Raw genomic sequence first — 20,429 nt, forward strand, 5'->3', positions numbered from 1 at the left:
GAAGAGCATGAGCGGAATGTGAACCTTATCCAGAGAAGCATCAACAACAGAGATGGAGGCAGAGATGAAGACATGGAGAGAGAGAGAGCAGTTGAAGCCTCTAGACTCATGGAAAGAGAAAGGCTGTATGCTGACAGCCGGGAGGCAGGCACCAGAATGGAATTATATACAAAACTTAATCCATGTAAAATTGTTAAATATTGACAGAAAGCTATCTGTGTCATTTTAAATTTTTATCAATAAATATGTTTTTAAATACTTTTTTCTGCAGAGCATGGAAAACACTTTACAAGTTATAGAACACTTAACAAATAATATCAAAGAAAAAATATTAGAGAAGAAGGCTTATTCATTTCAACTTAGTAGAGAAATTGAGGAGCAGAAGCCAAAATTAATCAGAGTAACTAAACAGGTAATTGATATATTTTGAAAACTGACCTTGAATATTTTTGTTTTTTGAAGTTTCAAATGGTTAACCTAAATCTTCCTTTATTTATTAGAAAATATATTAGGTTCTGGAAAACAGATGTATATGATGACTATTTTTGACCAACAGTGTTCAAAACTCACCAAGGAAGTCCGTCTTATGAGAAACACTATAGATGAAATACTAGAAGAAAAAGACATCAAACTTCGTGAAGTGAAACAATTTCACAAGATGATTGATAAAATGTTAGTTGATGTTGCAGAAGAAAATTCTGATGTCCGTTTCATCCTTCAAACATACTTCCAGCAGGTATTAATAGTACCTTCTGTTAAGCAAAAATACATCATATAATAAAATCTAACTTAAAATATTATTCTTCTAAAATGCAGTACTAATAATCACTATTGAATATTTTTCCAGAATGGTTTAGAACTTCCTACAGCTAGCACTAAAGGTCTGAGCTCTAGATCGTCTTCACAGGCTTCACTGTCGTCAGCAAGGTAAGTGGAGGCTTATAAAGCATGTCCTTAATGATCACAGCTACTACCCTAAGTGAATCCAACCACTTTGACATTAGTGCAGCTGTTGGACCTGCCAGTTCACTGCTAGTGCTTTCCCGCATACTGAACTACCTCTCTCTGTCAGTGCTACCAATGCACAGTCAGCAGCAGAACAAGACCCTTTCCTTCTAGCTTTTGTTACCACCAACGATTCCAAGATAAAGCAGAGTGAAAAATTTGGGCGTTTCACTTAGCATGATGAACCCCAAGTTGGGGAATGTTTTAAACTATAAACGAGCAACTTTGATGTATAGACAGATGCTTCAAGTGATTCAAACCACATTAAGATTTTAGTCAGGATTTTATGATGCTTTATTTTGCTATAAAGGTGGCTATTCTTTCCTATGTAGTTTACTGTTACCCAGGATGTTTAATCCTTGTGCTTTGCTGACAAAATGAAAATTAATGATTTAATCATAATTTTCTATTTCCCAGTCACCTATATTTAGTAGTTACTTATTAATCATTTCCTTAGTCCATGTAGATATATCACAAAAGGGAAGCCCTAAAATATAACTTTTAGGTTAAGTGTAAGAAAATACTTCTATTTGAGTATCCCCATACTTTCACATGTATGTATGTTGTTGTTAGGTGCCATCAAGTCGGTTCTGACTCACAGCGACCTTATGCACAACAGAACGAAACACTGCTTGTCCTGCACCAATTTCACAGTTGCCGTTAGCTTGAGTCCATTGACACTGCCACTGTGCCAGCCCACCTCTATTTTCTTCACATTATTTTTAAAGTATTTAATGAATAATCCACATAAAATCTATTTTAAGGGTACAATGATCATTTCACCATACCATCCTCCCTCATGTCCTAGTAACCGCCTTTGGTCTTGATGATGGTAGTAAGTGCCATTGAGTCAGTTTCAGCTCATAGCCACCCTGTATAGAGTTTCCATGAAGCAATTGGTGGGTCTGAACAGCTGACCTTGTGGTTTCCAGTTATATGTATCCTATAGCACACCAGGAATCTTGATCATCTATTCTAGAATTGCTCTTAAGTGAGATCATACAGTACTTACCTTTTTGTGCCTTATTTAATGTAGACTGTTTTCAAGGTTCATTTATATAGAAGCATGTTATCAGAACTTCATTTTTCTTTATAGCTGAACATATGTATACTATGATTTGTTTATACATTCATGTGTTGATAGGCACATTCATGTTGATAGGCACTTTAAACTATTGAACACTGATGTACATGTGTCTTTGTGAGTTGCATTATCTAAAAGTGGAGTTGCTGGGTCACATGGTATGTATGTCTTTTTTTAGAAACCACTGTTTGCCACAGCAACTGTACCATTTTACATTTTTACTAGCAATGTACAAGTGTTCCAATTTTTCAAGCTATCACCAACTCTTGTTTCTTTTTGATAACTATCCTATGGGTGTAATGTACGAGGGCGAGGCAAAAATTATTTGCACTCTGATTACATTAAAATGCCCATCAGCATCCACAGCTGATAACATTGAACATGCATGTGAAATGATCCTGTCAAAATAGAAGAGTGACGGGATTATGCGGCAAATCATTTGCAAATCAGTGATGGCCCTGCCTAGGAAATTATCCATGAAAGATGTGGGTTTCAAAAGTTTGTGAGATGGGTACCCAAAACAACTCACAGAACAGCATAAACAGAAGCATTTGGACATCTGCAAACAAAATTTGGTTTGATGCTGGAAGGAAGGTGTAAGGTTTTTTCTAATTTAAAATTGTTAATGGTTATGGGACATGGATTCACCACTACGAGTCTGAGAGTAAGCAGCAGAGTACGGAATGGAAACATCCTCAAACACTGAACAAAAAAAAGTTCAAGTCAACCATCAGCTGGAAAAGTGATGCTTACAGTTTCGAGGATTCTCAAGAGCCAATATTGGAACACAATTAGGAAGAAGGGTCATCAATCAACAGTTTTCATGACAGTGAGATGCTCACTGAAGAGCTGAAGCCTAACCTTCGGATTAAATGCAGAGGACTGTTATTCAAGGACATGATTTTGCTTGACAGTGCACATCTGTACACCTCTGTCCACACTGTTGACTTCCAGCAAAAATTTCATTTTGAGTTGTTAAAAGCATCCTCGTAGTCCTGGTCTTGCTCCATCTAACTTTCACATTTGGTCCCCTGAAAGCAGCCTGAGTTTGCAGATTCACCACAAATGTAGTTTAAAGTGGTGCATTCATGCTTGCAGCTTAGCCTAACACATTTTTAAATAAGGGAATATGAAAGCTTTTGACAGATGGACAGTATATTGAGAAGCAAGGAAATTAAACTGAAAAATATTCTTTCCTAAAAGTTAAATTTTACAGCCAGAGTGCCGATAATTTTTGACTCATTCTTGTAGTACCTCAGTGTTGCTGAATCTGATAGCTGTTTGTGAACGTCTTTTCATGTACTTATTGGTCATTTTTATACCTTCTTGGAGAAATGTTTATTCATGTTTTTTTTTCTCAAACATTAAAAAAAATTACTATTTCTGAATTATATGATTAGTTAAGCTTTTCAAAATTGTTGTTGTTGATAGGTGCCATTGAGTTGGTACCGACCCATAGTGACCTTATTATGCACAGCAGAATGAAACACTGCCCAATCCTGGGCCAACCTCAACCTATTTTTGTCACACTTGAGTCCATTGATGCTGCCACTTGGCCAATACATCTTGTTGGGGGGGGGGGGGTGTCTTCCTCTTTTTTTCTGACCCTCCACCTTACCAAACATGGTATCTTTCTCCAGCAACTTGTCCCTCCTGACAATATGTCCAAAGTATGAGAGATGAAGTTTGGTCATCTTGGCCTCTAAGGAGCACTCTGGCTGCACTTCTTCCAAAATGGATCTATTGGTTCTTTTGGAAGCCCATGGCACTTTCAATATTCTCCAACATCATAAATAAGGCAATTTATATGGTGGAGTTGGAGTCCTGGTGTAGCGCTGTGGGCTAATGTGTCAGACTACAAAGCCGTTTGAACTGCAAGGTCAGTGGTTCAAGCTCATCAGCTGTTCCCTGGAAACCCTATACCAGGTTTGCTATGGGTCGGAATCGACTCAACAGCTCTTAACAAAAGCGTATGGTTAACAGTTAAAGCCATCTCACAACAGGCTCAATTTGCCTTACTTTGTTAAGTGCTGTTGAGTCAGTTCTGACTTACAAAGACCCTGTACAGGGTTTTCAAGGAGCAGCTGGTGGGTTTGAAATGCTGACCTTGTGGTTACTAGTCCACTTTACAAAGTGGCAATCCATTTTCAGACTACAATAGCTTCCATTTGAAGTTTAAAAACCATGGTCTTCCAATTCTTCTAAGTCTTCACCAATGACCAGACTCCACTCCTCCAGGCACCCTCTCAAAAGCTATAAACCCTTGGTCTAACCACCATGCAAAAATTTCACCTCTGAAACCACAAACCTGATGATTTGCTCAACTGCTCTCACTGTGCATCTCTAGCCTCTAAGCATTGGTTTTAATTTAAAAAAAATTTCCTGAATATTTACCAGGTGCTGTCAAGTTAACATTGACTCATGGTGACTCTGCATGTCAGAGTAGCACTGTGGCTCACTTTCTGGCAAATTGTGAACCCTTTCTTCTGACAAGCCTCTGGGTGGATGTGGACCTCCAAGTCTTTCAGTTATCAGCTGATCATGTTAACAGTTCACAGCATCCAGGGACTCCTTTTCTTATGTTTTTGCTGTTGTTAAGTGCCGTCGAGTTGGTTCCGACCCATAGTGACCCCGTACAGGGTTTCCAAGGCTGTAAATCTTTACGGGAGCATCACGCCTCATCTTTCTCCCGCGGAACAGCTGGTAGTTTCGAACTGTTGGCCTTAAGGTTCGCAGCCCGATTTGTAACCACTATGCTACCAGAGCTCCTTATATGGACATTCAATTATTACACTAACTTCTCTGGTTTGAAACTCTTTTCCTTTCAGATTTATTTAACTATCAATGGTTGTGTCTAAATTTTCTAAACTTTAAAAATGCATGTTGATCTGCTAATTTTATTATGGGATTAGGAATCTTACACCAACAATGGCAGTGCTGGTGTGGTGCTGTAGGATAAGCACTGGACTACTAACTGCAAGGCCGGTGGTTCAAACCCACCAGCTGCTTCTTGGAAACCCTATAAAGGGTCACTGAGTCGGAACTGACTTGCGGGCACTTTAACAACAGATACTAAAACATAAATTTTTAATTTACAGTATTTGTTTTTTCTTTTAGGTCACCTAGGAGTATTGCAAGTACTTCTTTTCAGGCTCCAATTAAAGTATTAGAGCTGAACTTACCACCCACCCCTTCAGGAGCACACTATACATCTAGGCCAGGAACTGCTAGTAGTAGCTCCAGTAATGGTAAAAGCAAAAAGAGCAACAAATAAACATTTTAATCTTTTTGTCTGTGTGTGCAAGTTGTAAAAACAAAAACCTCGTATTATAAAATAGTAAAATTCCACTCTATTCTTGAGTCCTCAGGTTATTAGATACCAGTTTACTTTCCTTAGCTTTTTCTTGATCTAGAAAACAGCAGATTCTTAACAAAGGTTACATGTTGTACAAGCATAAAGAAAATATTTTGTTATCTTGATATTATGTTAGTAAATAGTTTGCGCCGTTATTTCATGGTATCTATGAAACTATATTGTACGATGAGGGAACCTTCCAGGAAGAACATTTTACTGTTAGTTTATAACACTACTAGAATTCTCATTGACCTTAGAGTATCTGAAATTAGCTTTCCCTTAATTAAATGAAACATATTTCCCAGATTTTTGTTTTCTTTTCCCATTTACACATTACCATCAGACTTTTGAGGATGAAAAAAACCTGTAAAAGTCAGTTTCTTCTTTTGGTGAAATTTTTAACCAGCTAAATTACATTTAACCTCTTCCCCTCAACAACAATTAGAAAAAAAAAAAAAAATCGAAAGAGAATTAGTATATATATTTCTAAAAAAATGCAGCTTAACAAATTCTTATATAGTTTGGGAATTTCCTTGATTTAATAAACAACTTTAAACAAGCTGTGATTGATTTGCAGTGGGAATTCCGTAAATTTAGTGTAGAATGCAAGATTTAGAATTCATTTTTTCCAGTTACTCCTTTATTATAGCATGTAGCTAATACTTGGAATTCTTGGGATATATGAATTATGATTACAATGTCATATAACTGGTTTTGACACAAATGTGTATTAGAACCCATGTACTTAAGTCAATGTTGTCTCCTTGGGGAAAATATATTCATTGTGGCAACTGTACCTTGTTTAGACCTGTCAATTGCATTTCTAAAGATGGTAGTATTAGCAGTAAACTTATTTCTCCTGATTGCTACTTGGCTTTTTTGGGGCAGGCAAATAACATTAGGCATGGCCAAGTCTAATGAATAAGATGGGTTAAAAGGCTGGACAATATAATTTTTGGCTGAAATATTATTTTAATGCAGGTTTTATAAGATCTAACCTTAATCATTTGGTGTGTTCACCAAAATTCTTACTTTGAGCACCATATTGTCAATTTGTAAATTCTTGGAACATGAAATATTAAACACTGTTTTACAAAGACAGCAGTTGTGTCTTGTTAGCTCTGTGACCTTGGGTAAGTTGCTTAGTATTTTTCCTTATTTGCAATACAGAAACAGAAAGTTCCCTAAGTAATCTCAGTAAAGCAGAGATTGATACATTGTAATTGCATAATTTTAAGTATTTTTGAATTACCACCTAAGACCTGGCACAAGATTCTTGAATTGGTTAAAGTCTCAGGCCAGCATTTAAGTCTACAAAATAACAGATTCAACTTCAATGTAATAATGCTAAAGGGTGACATGGGATCAACCCCTAAATCTCCAAATCTAGGGAGTTACTTGTTATGTTAGAAAGTCATGCTTCATCTAGAAAAACCAAGACACGGCCAGGATGTATATAAATTATACACATATAAGAAAAATAAATGCTAAAGGTATCACTAGGGATTGACAATGTAAATTTGCCATATTTTTTTTTTGCTGTGACAGGCTTCTTGAACACTTTCTTAGAAATTGGTTTATGTACTTTACTAAAGTTAAACATATTTTAGCAAAGTGGCTCTGGGGAAGACAGAATTTCTAAATTCAGGCACACTGCTGGCTAAGGTACTATCTTAGGTTTTCTGGTACCCAAGTGTAATGTGAAGTTACAAAGCAGCTTTCGAAAATTACAGTTAGAGTGATGCTCAAAGATTTGTCAGATAAAACGGTATCTTTAATAAATTCTAAAGCTGTACCACTGATCCAAAAAGGTCAAGGAATATGGCAAGAGGTAGTTTTCCCTCTTTCAAAACATTATATAATGATGCTACAGAAAACTGGGGACTCTTATTATGAATTTCTTGGTAAAAAGACTAATATCTGAGTGTCTGGCCTATTTCTACCATTATCTACTGCCTGTGACCAGCGTTTCTTTCCCTGTTCCATTGCAGCTTTCTCACTAGACTCCCACTGCTAGAAACTGAAGGACAAAACTGTGTACACTTAAAGAGCTGATATTACACTGTTGGCAAGAACCTTGAGAAAAGAAATTAAAAGTCTCTTCCTCTACTGACATTCTTTCACTTTGACCTATGTAGATGGATACCCATTCTATGCATCAAATGTCAGGAATGACAGCACTAAAAAGGCCGTTTTCATTTACAACTTTAAGTCTTAAATTTGGAATATCATAAAGACCATCATAAGCATAACTGCCTACTGTATCTTAGCTCCCAAAAAGTACATTATAGTGCTTACAGTTATTTTAGGAAGATCTCTACAATTCATGTTTTTTCCTTTGTTTAGCCCTGTTAGAATTTATTGGGTAAAAAAACATCAGGCCTGCTTGGTCTAACATTTTATTCACAGACCTTGAGAAATGAGACAACAGAGGAAAGAAGGCAGAAAGAAAGTAGGAATTAGACCAGCGTAGGCTATTTGAAAGCAAGCCCAGTACTTTCCTAAATTATTACTTTTGCAATACTATGACAGTTTCCCAATTTTCTGTGCTTAGGGGAAAACCACATTTACTATGTGCTCCTCTATTCTGATTTACCTTTGTCTGGAATGAAGTCTCTAGGGGTGTTGTTAATATTTACAGTAAAAATTTTTCTAAGGGTCACAATGTTAGCAATAAGGTAAACATAGTTATTGGCCATATTCCTGTCATAGTAAAAGCTTTTAAGTTGGGTAGAAGCCAATGGCACAGACACAATTTTAATTAAAGCAGGCCTAAGATATCAATTAAATTTGACATAATCATTTAAAAATAAGACAAAATTAATAAAATGATGGGTATAAAATGGTAATTAAGAAACATTCAAAAATACAACATTTTCCAAACTAGGGCTTTAAACAAAAAGAAAGTATTTTTTATGAAAACAATCCAAGTTTTCAATATACAAATTTAATTTTCTCTCATACAACATAAAGAGTAAGGAGGATACAGGAATTCTTATATGCCATCATACAATGGAAACAGTTTCAGAGAATTAGGTGAACAAATTATCAGAGTAGGAAATACTGTACATAAACATCACATGGAAAGTCTAAAAATCAAGCTGTGAAAAGTAGACCTATAATTGAAACAAATTTGAGAGAAAGCACACACAAAAAATTTTTTGCTCTTTGCAATCTCCACAAACAAAATAATTTTAAGAGCAGACTTCTGCACTAAAATACTATAACTAAACACAAAAAAACTTCAACAAGTCTTGCTGCCGATTTCCTTGGCATATTAAGTTTTTGGCTTATTTCCTTTTTCTTTCTCAAATTCAGCTATCTGATTAAATATATTGAGTAAATTTTGAGGTAAATTCCTTTTAACTCTCCTTTCTGACTGTTCTTTGCTATTTAGTTCATCTTCTTCTGGAACCTTAGTTTTAAGATCTTCCCCATAATTTTCTACTCTTTCATACTCTCCTTGGTTTGTATTTGATTGATATCGTTGCTCATGCTTACTAAAATCACGCAATCCAGAGTAAGTACACTTTTTATATTTTTCAAGTGACTTCCAAGAATAATCGGAACTTGCTGGTGAAGTGGAATATCTCCCTGAACCTGGCTCCCACCTTTTATTGTGCTCTTTTCTTCCTTCTACATCCCTGTCAAATCTCCTATGATTTTTAAATTTGTCCTCTGAGTTCCTACAGAAGGATTCTGAAGAATCTCTTCTACTGGAAAAATGTCTTTCTGATTTATATGGCTTTTCTGTTTTGCTAGTGCTTGCCTGAGATTTATAGCTATTAGAGACATCTCTTAGATCTTCAGACCTACCTCCAATATCATCCGGAATTTCAACTGACAGTGAGTATCTATCTTTCTCTTTTACCTGTGTCTTTTGAAAAGGTAACCTATCTTGCTTTTCCAGTAGTTTCTCCACTTCCTGTTTTGGGTTAAGAAACGATGCTGCAGTATTGATGGGAAGTGGGTAGTACTCATCTTTCCTATCCTCATCTATCTGACTTGAGGATGCCTTAGATGGATGTCTTTTGGAACTGCGAGAAGACGCTGAACGGCTCCTCTTATGTTTTTTATGCCTTTTGTGACTGGAAGAGGAAGAAGATGACGAAGAAACTGATTCATCATCAGAAGAAATGCTTGAAGAGGAAGAAGTTGATTTTCTTTTTTTTTTCTTTAACCTAAAAAATGTAGTAAATGCATCAGGTAAGGTAGTACAAAAACATTTCTAAAGTACCCATATAGATTTTGGTAACACTTTGGTCCCTTTAAAGGTTTCTTACAACTGTGATGTGGACAAATGATATTATAACAACCTATTAATACAAGACCTAATTATATCATGTCATGACTTTTAAGCAAAAATACTTGTGGCACTGTAAGAAAATCATCATTTCCATCTCTGTCATAAAAATCTTAAGACTACCTAAACACATAACCGAGAGATCTGAAGTTTTTTTATCAGACTATTTCTAGTCACTAATGGCATTTTGTGCCCAACAAAATTCTTGGGGGTGGGGTACTGTCCTGTGTACTGTAGCATCCCTGGCCTTTACCCATTAGATGCCACTTGCAATCCACCAATTTTAACACTAAAAATGTCTCCAGTCAAACGGGGAAGACCGCCCACAGTTGGTAACCCTCACTGATCAATACTAAAACATTTCTCCCTGAAAAAATACAACATTACTCATTATATATTTTAATTCTAAAGCTACTTTTTTTCTTTAATACTTACGTTACACCTCCATGTGGCACTTTGGGGTTCAATTCAGTAGTTGCTTTAGGTTAAAAAATACTGATTATTATAGTTTACCTTTTTTCCTCTTTTAAGAGCTTACGCAACTTTTCTGCACTTGTTTCTATTTTCTTTGTTTTCTGTTTTTCTTCCTTTTCAGCTTGTTTTTCTCTTAATTCCAAAGATTTCTTTTAGAACCCAGATATCAGAAAAAGCCACACGTTAAAAATAGCAGGATATATAAAACCCAGCATTCAAAAAATAATCCCAACCCAGCAACCAGGTTTATACCCAAATCACCATATATCCAGCATTAAACATATTATTTAACATTTGAAAAATTAACCACACAGATGGTTTGGCATTAATCAGATGTTTGGCAGTAATCATTGAATGGCCAGAACAGTATTGAGGACCATATTGCAGTTGGCATCCCACGAAAAAAGAGGAAACCATTGCATTGGCACCCATGACCCAGAGTGCAAGAAATATATAACAAGTCCATTAAGCATTAAAAATTAATACAGAAAATTTTAAATAAGATGCAAATTTTACAAATAATTCCATTACGGTGAATTGAGGGAGGAATCACCATGTTCATATACAAACCATTTTAAAAATAGCACAGGCCAGTTGGATGCATGATTCCATAAGAAATCATTTTCCAGTTTGTGGATGGGGATGAGCAGCACCAGATGTCACAGACACAGCAGCAACGGTCCAGTTCAGAAGAAAATGCATGAGAAAACATCATCATCAGTATTACAGGAAAAGACAATTTAAAATATTTCTTACAAAGGCTAATAATTAATTATACTTGCAACACTTGTAATTTTGTTAACCAACAGGAAAGTTCACTACAAGAATAGTTTTCAAGACCACATACCAAACTTATGCAATTTTAAAAAAACTTTTGAGTACCAACAAATAACCTTGAAGAGGCACTATGAAGTCAATTTCAAACCCAATTAGTAAAAGCTGTATCTAAAAAGAAGAAAGTTTTCATATTGCATCATTTAAGTTGTCTAGAAGAAAGTTACACTTTGCCATTAATTTAATTATCACAAATTTGCTAAGAGGAAATAAAGAATCACCTGCATATATTTATGAAGTTTCTGCAAAGCATCCTCTGCTTCTTTAAAAGTTTCATCCAGAGCCAAAGCTTTCTTGTAATAACTTTCAGCATTTAAAAACTTTTCTTCTTCTTCTAACCTGTTTTGGAAAGGAAGATTCAGCTTTTTAATAGAAAGGACCTAAATATAGGCCAGACATTTGTATGAGAGGACATGTTAGGTTAAAACATGTTTAGCAAATTTCCCCAAAAAATAAATAGCACCCAACTCATGCCTTTTTCTTATTTACTTGGAAAAAAGATTACAGAAATCAAACCTTGACATTGTTGTCCTGTGATAATCCTTAAACCTGTAAACAAAAATATCCCCTGAAGTCTTCTTAAAACCAAACAATTTAGCTTAATTAGTTACGTCATGAAGTTATGCTGTTTTAAGAACTATCTATGTAGGATCAAACTGACAACAGGAAGACAAAAGAAACTAAGAGAACAATGAATGTGCTAATGGGGTGAAACAATTCAGAAAAGAACAGTGGAAATGGTTGTACAATATGAAGAATGTAATCAATGTCATTGAACTGTACATGTATGTTTTGTTGTGCCTAATCTTAACCACAATAAGATCAATTACTAATAACTGATTACCAGTAACAATTACTAATGAAGTCATACTACGCCTCCAGAATCAGTACATTTTAATAAAATATATTGTAAACCAATGTCCTCTGCAAATTTAGTATCATCTTAACTTTTAGAACAAGCTCTGGTACCGTAGTGGTTACGAATCAGGCTGCTAATCTCAAGGTCAGCAGTTCGAAACTACCAGCGGTTCTGAAGGAGAAAGGTAAGGCTTTCTGTTCCTGTAAAGATTTATAGCCTCAGAAACCCAATGGAGGGTCACAATGAGTCAGAACCGACTCCACGGCACACCACCATACCCACCATAACCCTTAGGATAGGATTATATAGGCTGGTTTTTCCTAATAGTTTATGAAGAATTTTCCTATTTATAGAATTCTTTTCTGATAATTCACTGTTCAAGGAAAAATTTCATTATCTTTTAATTCAATTTCTCACAAACTTTTTGAATTCCCCTCGTACATATCAAAACCGGTCTGTAGATAGGATGATTATTAGAAGAATCTCACAAGTCCATGTGAAAAATCATATCAGAAAGTTTATATGTCAAGCAGTAAAAAGATTTTGCAAACTATTCTGTTTTTGAAAGAGAAAAAAAAATGATTACAACAAAACCAAAATCCAGTGGTTTTAATGGGATCACCTGCATCAGTACAACTTGTGTGAAGTTAGGAACAAGTCAATTACATTTCTGGCCTGGATACTGGATGTAACTGCCATTCACTCAATTAAAAGATACCAACATGTGAACAAAAAGACACCATAGCTAAGTAAACAAAAACCTACAGCCAAGAAGTTTGTTTTAGCTTGTACTGAGGCACTGTTGTATAAGCACTGGGCTTCAAACTACAAGGTCAGCAGTTCAAATTCAACAGCTGCTCCTCAGAAATCCTATACAAGGTCACTATGAGTTGGAACTAACTTGACAGCACTTAACAATACTGACCCTACAGAACAGAATAAAGACTGTACATCTTTATGGAGCAGATTGCCACATCTATTTCCAGCCATATCTCACAGGTGGTAGTGATGTGCCGTGGAGTCAGTTCTGACTCAGTGACCCTGTATAGGGTTTCCGAGGCTGTAAATCTTTATGGGAGAAGAAAGGCTATAGTTTTGAACTGCTGACCTTGAGGTTAGCAGCCTGAATAGTAACCACTATGCAATCTTAAGTAGCTATCGAGGAAGTAAAAAGCTGTTCCAATTACTTCAGGTCAACTACAAATCCATAAGAACTAAAACAAAATATTGCAAAATCTCATTAATTTGAAATTTGTGATCATTCAAATTGAAATGACGTTACAAACAAGAATGAATAAACAAATTAATAAAACAGGAAAGAAAGGTACCTACTCAGAAGAATAGCAAAAAGATACTGTTATTAAAGCTGACTTACTAGATTATTTTTGAAGTAGAAATACTTATTAGACTTGCCTGGGAACTCATTAATTATTTACAGTGCAACTACTATGCCAGACACCTCAGGATAACAATAATAGCTAAAAGGTTTGTTCTTAAGGATTTCCTTAAGTCCATTTAATCTGAATTTGTAGATTTTACTGGATAGAGTGGAGCAGTAAGCTTAACTTGTGAATCTTTATAATTAACTTTAGGGTACCTAATTCACATTTTTGACATTACACTATTAGAAAAATGAAATAAATTAAAAATTAAATTCCTATTAGAAAAAATAACTTCCATTGTAAATCTAAGAAAAGAATACCTAACTAATTTCTTGTATCTTTACATTTATATTTCGATACAATGAGAACAAATATTCAGGTCAAAGAACTTGAGACAATTAAGAAAATCTCTCAACAGAAAGAACCTTAGTTAGTAACATGGCAGGAAAAAAGGTAAGAAATTTTCTAAAAGTAGTACTATATATTAAAAACACATTTAACCCAAACCAAGAGTTTTCTGAATTGATTTAGTGATGCCATTTCCTTATGCTAAATTCAAGATTTTATAGTTAGTTGGTTGAATACTAAACCCACTGCCATCAAGTTGATTCCAACTCATAGCAACCGTATAGGAAGAAGCAAAACTGCATGTAGGATTTCCAAGGTTGTGAAATTTTTGAGAAGCAGAGTACCACATCTGAGTGGAACGTTGGTTCAAACCACCGACCTTTTCGATAGCAGGTGATTGTTTAACCACCACATCATCAGGGCTCTTCACGGTTGAATATTTGGCCTTTACCATTAAAAAATCTCAATGTACCTCAATGAAAAAAAAAAAATCCTCACAACTGAACAAATAAGTAACATCATGATAAACGGAGAAAAGATTTAAGTTGTCAAAGAATTCATTTTCTTTGGATCCACCATCAATACTCATGAAGCAGCAGTCAAATCAAATGATGTATTGCATTAGGCAAATCTGCGACACAAGACCTCTTTCAAAGGTTAAACAGCAAAGATGTCACTTTGAGGACTACGGTGCACCAGACTCAAGCCATAGTATTTCCAATAACCTCATGTGCATGTGAAAGTTGGACAATGAGTACTGAAGACTGATGAATTAATTCATTTGACTTACAGTGCTGGAGAAGAATATTAAAGGTACCATGGAAGAAGTATAACCAGAATGTTCCTTAGAAACCAAGGTGGCCAGACTTTGTCTCTCATATTTTGGACATATTATCAGGAGGGACCAATCCCTGGAAGCCATCATACTTGGTAAAATGGAGGGTCAGCAAAAGAGAGGGAACCCCCAATGAGATGGATTGGCAAAGTAGCAACAGCAATAGGCTGAACCACAGCAGCAATTGTGAGGATGGCACAGGACCGGGCAGTGTTTTGTTTTGTTGTACATAGGGTTCTACGGGTGGGAACCAACTAGATGGCAACTAAGGAGTCCTGGTGTGGCGCTGTGGGCTAATGCGTCAGACTGCAAAGTTGCTTGAACTGCAACAGTTGGTGGTTCAAGCTCACCTGCTGCTCCTTGGAAACCCTACACAGGGTTGCTCTGGATCGGAATCGACTCGACAGCACTTAACAAGAAGAACGACTAACAGTGAAAAATCTCTGATACTTACTGTCCTCCTCTTTCTACAAGTGTCTGGCAGAGATATTTTCTTGCATTCCTATGAGTTGGACAGTTTTCCAATGCAAGTTCAAAATCTTCTATTGCTTTGTTCAGACTTCCTTTTGTTGCGTATCTAGAATAATGAAGAAGCAATGTTAGAGGGATTTATCTTGTGAACTATACATGTATCTTGGACACATTTAACTTTTAAACATTAACTTGAAGTCCATGATTCACTTACAAAGCTCCACGAGCTACCAAGGCTTCCACATTTTGTTTGTCTATTTCCAGAGCCTTATTGTACTCATTCATAGCATCAACATGACGTCCAACCTTAAAATAATCTACTCCAATCTTCACACTAAAAAGACATTTACAAAGTATCATATACATTTCAAATATCCAAATAAAATGTTAGCACAAATAAACTAAAAAGCAAGTCATCAGATTTGGCAAATACTTTGTTTTCAACACTGTCAATGCACATTAATATAAAAAGCATTTTGCCTTTTAATTATTTTTGTAACAAATATGTTGGAGTCCTGGTGTGACACTGTAGGATAAGCACTCAACTGAAAGATTAGTTTGAACCTCAAGGTCGGTAGTTCAAAGTCACCAGCTGCTTCTCATATAACCCTATACAGGGTTGCTGAGAGATAGAACTAAGGGCACTTAACAACAAGAAGTATGTAGGAAATCTAGTTATCAATATACTAATTCCTTTTGAAAAAAAACTACAGTGTGGATAAAATTTAAGTGTTACATTAAAGAATAATGCCACTTACATTTTAAAAAGCTATTGTCAAACATGAGCTCTGGTGGTGTAGTGGTTACGGTTCGGGCTGCAAACCACAACGTCAGCAGTTCAAAACTACCAGCTGTACCGCAGGAGAAAGATGAGGCTTTCTGCTCCCATAAAGATTTACAGCCTCAGAAACTCTGTACAGGGTCACTGTGAGTCGGAACCGACTCTATGGTACATAACCACCATTGTCAAGACACATTTTACTTCAATTTGGTTTTAATGACACAGAATACTTGCCTTACCCTAATCTTTTAGACTAGATTCAAAGAAGTTTTCATACCATTTTAAAGCCCAGGATGCAGACTGTTTCTTTCTCAATGCAGATGCATAATCATCTTCAGAGAAATTTTTGCTATTAAAGAAAGTAAGCCCAATTGTAAATAACTTTTCAAAACACAATAGTTCACTTTGCCTGACAGATAAATACTCCATATTGAAATGAATAAATCATAAGCAAGAAATGTATACTCTATTTAGAGTAAAATGCTTGAACTTTTAGTATTTCTTTTGAATACACAATCATTTTTATCAAAAATTTCTATGTACAGTCATGTGCCACATAACATTTGTTCAGGTAACACCCAACTGTGGTTCCACAAGACTATAACAGACTTTAGAAATTCTGATCAGAGAATGGGTTGTAGGAAACAATACAGCTACCACAAGCAACACCTGTATCTCATGTCTCTTTTATGCAAAGTACTTGTGCTGCTAGGCATATAGTATATACATAGCCTATAATACCCTGCCCTTTCTATCGAAAAAGTTTACCATACTTCAATTTATAGGCAGCAGCTCCAATTTTGGGTACTGCATGTCTCTTGAGTGTTGCAGCACTATCTAATTTTCTTTAGAAAATATTACCAGGAAGTACATCATCACTTCAAAATGCAACAGAACCAATACTAGTGATAATAGCAGCAAAAGGCAAAGGAGAAGTACTGATCTGGAATTGAAATAAATGATGATTAAACAATACAAAAGTAGAAAATCAATGAAGGCTATTAATTGTGATTTAGCTATATCAACTACATGTGACAACTACAACAATCCTTAAAAATAGAGAAAACATTTTCTAAGCTGTTAAAGGATCAGCTCCACTGAAAGCTAAAGGCCAAGAAAAATGTGAGAGTGATCTGTATCAGATAGGAGAAACTGCTAATGGTGTGAATTGAGGACCAAACACAAAAATGAATCCCTCTTGACACACTGATGATCACTGGTAAGGTATGAAGCTTGTCTGAGATGCTTTACAAAAAGCAAAAAAAAAAAAAAAAAGGCAAAATCAGACTAATAAGGTGTTCACAAAACATCCAAATCACATATTATTTCTCAAAGCATATCATGGACATTAAATGACGCATGACTGTAGTTTCTCTACTTGGTTTACATCTAATCACTTGAGACGGGATCACCTGATTCTCAACTAGTTGTTGGTCTATTTCTGTGACCAGGCTTAGGATGGCTAAGTAAGCATCCCGGCTATGGAGCTTCTCAGTAACAAAAACTATCCCCCTCACCAACAAAAAGAATTAACAGTGGTTCACGATACCTTTGCAGGCCTCTCATTAAAGATGGTGGGTTAGATTCATCTATTCCTAGTTTTCCTAGAAGGAATTCAACTACTCCTGGATTGGCAAATCCCAAGGAACTCTGCATTATATTTTCATAAGATTCCAAAGAGTTGCTGTTCAGTTCAACACTCCTCCTTAAAAAAACAAATCACAACAAAAACGTAAGAATGACTTACAGAATGCTGCACATGACTCTCCCAATACTTACACATATTCTGTTACACAGTACTTTGATAGTTTGTCCATAATAACTACTTAGCATGTTCCATTTCTATTACAGAAATAACATGACCACATGGGATTTAAATACACATGCCATTTATATATATATGAAGGTATGGCAATAATATATAGTTTCTTTTACCAGGTTTGAGGTAATTTAAGGGTTTTAAAAGTAAAACACATTTTACAATAAAAAAATTAACTTCTACTGTTCTCTGAAGTTCAACAAACTTTTTAGCTTATAAAAACCTTTTGTTGAAACAATATAAATTACCTGTAGTACAAAGGAAGCTCTTCAGAACTAATTACACCTAATTTAATACCAGCTAAGTGTGGCGGAAGAGATGAACTGTATAGAGATACAGCAAGCTTTTCATGGTATCTGTCAATATCCTTTATTCCAGCTGAAAAATAAGAGGTGTACGTTGATTAATATCAAAATGTTAAGTTAATATAAAAATATTAAACTTCTGAACAATACTCTCAAACTACATCTTTAAAATTATTTTAAAAAAATTGACCATTACTGATTTTACTAATATGATGAAACTAATAACCTCTGATGATGTCGCCAGTTTGGTAATATGACAAAGGATCACCGTGGTTACTGTGAGAAGGCACATCTCTCAATGGACAAAGAGCCTGCAATGAGAAGTATATTAAAAGACCAGAATGCCCTCCTTGGTGAGAACAGTGTCCTCTTTTCTTCTAATTGTTTAGTACAAGAGCTAACAGTAGACATAAACATTAAAAAAGAAGAAACACCTTTAATTCCAATCAATACTTAAATTCCTAACTAGATGCAACAATATAATTCTTGATTCTGATGACAATCAAAATCAGAACAAATCCAAATAAACGATGATTAACTCACTGTGATTTCTAAGTGAGATATATCTCTCATGATGCCACTGCCTAAACAGATCAGCACCATGAAAAACCCAAATTCCCGAATGGAACTAATTCTTCCAATCACTATATCACCACGCTCAATATCACGGAAAAACAGCTCTCTCCGGTCCATATTAGGTATCTCCATGAATTGCTCTAACGGTGGCATGATTGCATAGTGATCTGAAAAACAAAATACAAAAAATCATTAGTATTTTTTGAGTTCTATTTTGTCTGAAAGTACTGTCAGTGCACCCAACACAATCATAAAGATTTTAAGACTATACTCACCTTCATTGTCTTCATTAACTTCAGAAATTGTGGGTGCATCAGATTTCCAGGAAAGTGCAAAAAGAAGATCCGCTTTTTTGGAAATGAACTTTTGTATTTCAATGTTGTCAACTCTCTTCTCTTTTCTTAAAAATAAAGAAAACTTGTGAGTATGGGTTTAGCTTCTCCTATGGCTTTCATTGCTCATTCAGTTCCTTCCTAAATTTCATTCCCTGAGAGCAAAAGTTATAAAAAGGAATTCCTTCATCCCTTGAGCTGCAGTTTGGAGGGGCGGAGCGATGTACAAAGTGACGCCCCAGCTCCAGACAGGAAAGCTTAGGATGTGGGACAATGCCAGATTTCGCTTGGTAATACCAGACAAAAAGTTAAGCCCGCATCCCGCGTTTCCCACACCAGGTGCGCAGACGCTCCTCCAGTCTGCACATCTCGCGCGAACGCGCGCGGCACTCTTCACGTCTCAACCTCGGCTCTGCTCCTCCCGGAAGCAGCCGCCACGCTGCGGCACAGGAGCCCTGAGGTGCGTCCCCTCCCCAGTCTTGTAGTGGCGATGTTGCATTTACCTGCCCTGTAACTGCTGGGGCGGCGGGCCCCGGGCAGGCTCAGCCGCCGACCCCAGGAGGCTTCGGAAATGCGGGTTGTCCTGTTGTTCGTTCCTGAGCAAGGAGAGCAACGAAGGCCCGTGGTAATTCAGTGACTGCCGCAGAAGATCCCGGTCCATGGCTAGAATTCACTAGACCCGAAGGACAGTCAGCTGTTAATTGCTCTAGGTCAGTGGTCACTACTTCAGTCTGTCGCTCCCACGGCACACACTACATTCGCTTACATGGTTGCCTCTCGGAAGTGTTCCGAGCGGTCCCGAGCGGCGCAGCCGCGAAACTCAGCCTCGTCTCGCGAAATTGAGCGAGACTACGGAAGCCGTTAAGATTGATCGAAACATTTAGTTAGCTGTGGGCTAACTGGGTATTTTCTCAGTATTCTTGTTACATTGCAGTGACTGTTTATTGCACATCTTTCATTGAGTATTACAGAGAGCCTTTGGCACAGACTCAAATCTAGTTGTTGTTGTTGTAAAGTGCCGTATATAGAGTCACTTCTGACTCTAGAAAGTATACTCTGGAAAATATAGGCTTTCCCAGGAGTGGCTGGTGGATTTGAACTGGCTACTGTCTGGTTATAGCAGTCCAGTGCTTATCCCACAGCACCACACTAGGACTCAAATAATTATAATTCACCCACATTGCCTTTTTCAGAGTGAAATGCCCTAATGAGTCACACTGAGCAACCATATGAAAGTGGTTGCTCTGAGAAGATTTTCTGGTAAACTAAAGGACAAAAGAAAGAAAAGCCAGAATATTTAGTAAGCACTGGGTTTGTGTTCTCTATTCATACCCCATCATTTTAGTGTCATTGTAAAACCCAGTAGGGTTAATGCCAGGCATCTGTGTATATACAGGTGACGCAAACACTTGTGCTCAACAACTAACATAAAGGTTGGCGGTGAAACCCATCCAAAAGTGCCATGGTAGAAAAACAGTCATCTGATTCCATGAAGATTGTTGTTGCTGTTATTGTGCCGTGGAGTCGGTTCCGACTCATAGCGACCCCGTACAGGGTTTCCGAGGCTGTACATCCTAGAAAACCGTAAGGAGCAATTCTAGGTCACATGGGGTTCCATAAATTGGGATTGACTCCATGGGCAGTTGTTTGAATATACATATATATA

General features: G+C 36.5%; 2 protein-coding genes across 2 annotated transcripts in view; one reads left to right on the plus strand and one right to left on the minus strand.

Moving 5' to 3' along the window:
• CCDC39 (coiled-coil domain containing 39) overlaps positions 1 to 5,363 on the plus strand; it is a 98,429-nt gene extending 93,066 nt beyond the window's left edge. The window contains exons 17-20 of the mRNA XM_006869824.1: positions 272 to 412; positions 557 to 736; positions 848 to 927; positions 5,207 to 5,363. Of these exons, the coding sequence (XP_006869886.1) occupies positions 272 to 412; positions 557 to 736; positions 848 to 927; positions 5,207 to 5,363 (558 nt within the window). The remainder of the gene's footprint in view (positions 1 to 271; positions 413 to 556; positions 737 to 847; positions 928 to 5,206) is intronic.
• Positions 5,364 to 8,337: 2,974 nt separating this feature from the next.
• TTC14 (tetratricopeptide repeat domain 14) lies at positions 8,338 to 19,427 on the minus strand. The gene is made up of 12 exons (XM_006869825.1): positions 19,267 to 19,427; positions 18,707 to 18,831; positions 18,399 to 18,598; positions 18,082 to 18,166; positions 17,799 to 17,928; positions 17,281 to 17,436; positions 16,009 to 16,080; positions 15,165 to 15,284; positions 14,934 to 15,056; positions 11,277 to 11,394; positions 10,261 to 10,370; positions 8,338 to 9,625 (listed from the first exon to the last, which is right to left on the minus strand). The coding sequence occupies exons 1-12, from the start codon at positions 19,422 to 19,424 to the stop codon at positions 8,722 to 8,724; spliced, it is 2,301 nt and encodes a 766-aa protein (XP_006869887.1). The 5' UTR covers positions 19,425 to 19,427; the 3' UTR covers positions 8,338 to 8,721.
• Positions 19,428 to 20,429: the final 1,002 nt, after the last annotated feature.

This window comes from Chrysochloris asiatica, unplaced genomic scaffold (assembly GCF_000296735.1).
Source record: "Chrysochloris asiatica unplaced genomic scaffold, ChrAsi1.0 scaffold00135, whole genome shotgun sequence".
NCBI classification, from domain to species: domain Eukaryota; kingdom Metazoa; phylum Chordata; class Mammalia; order Afrosoricida; family Chrysochloridae; genus Chrysochloris; species Chrysochloris asiatica.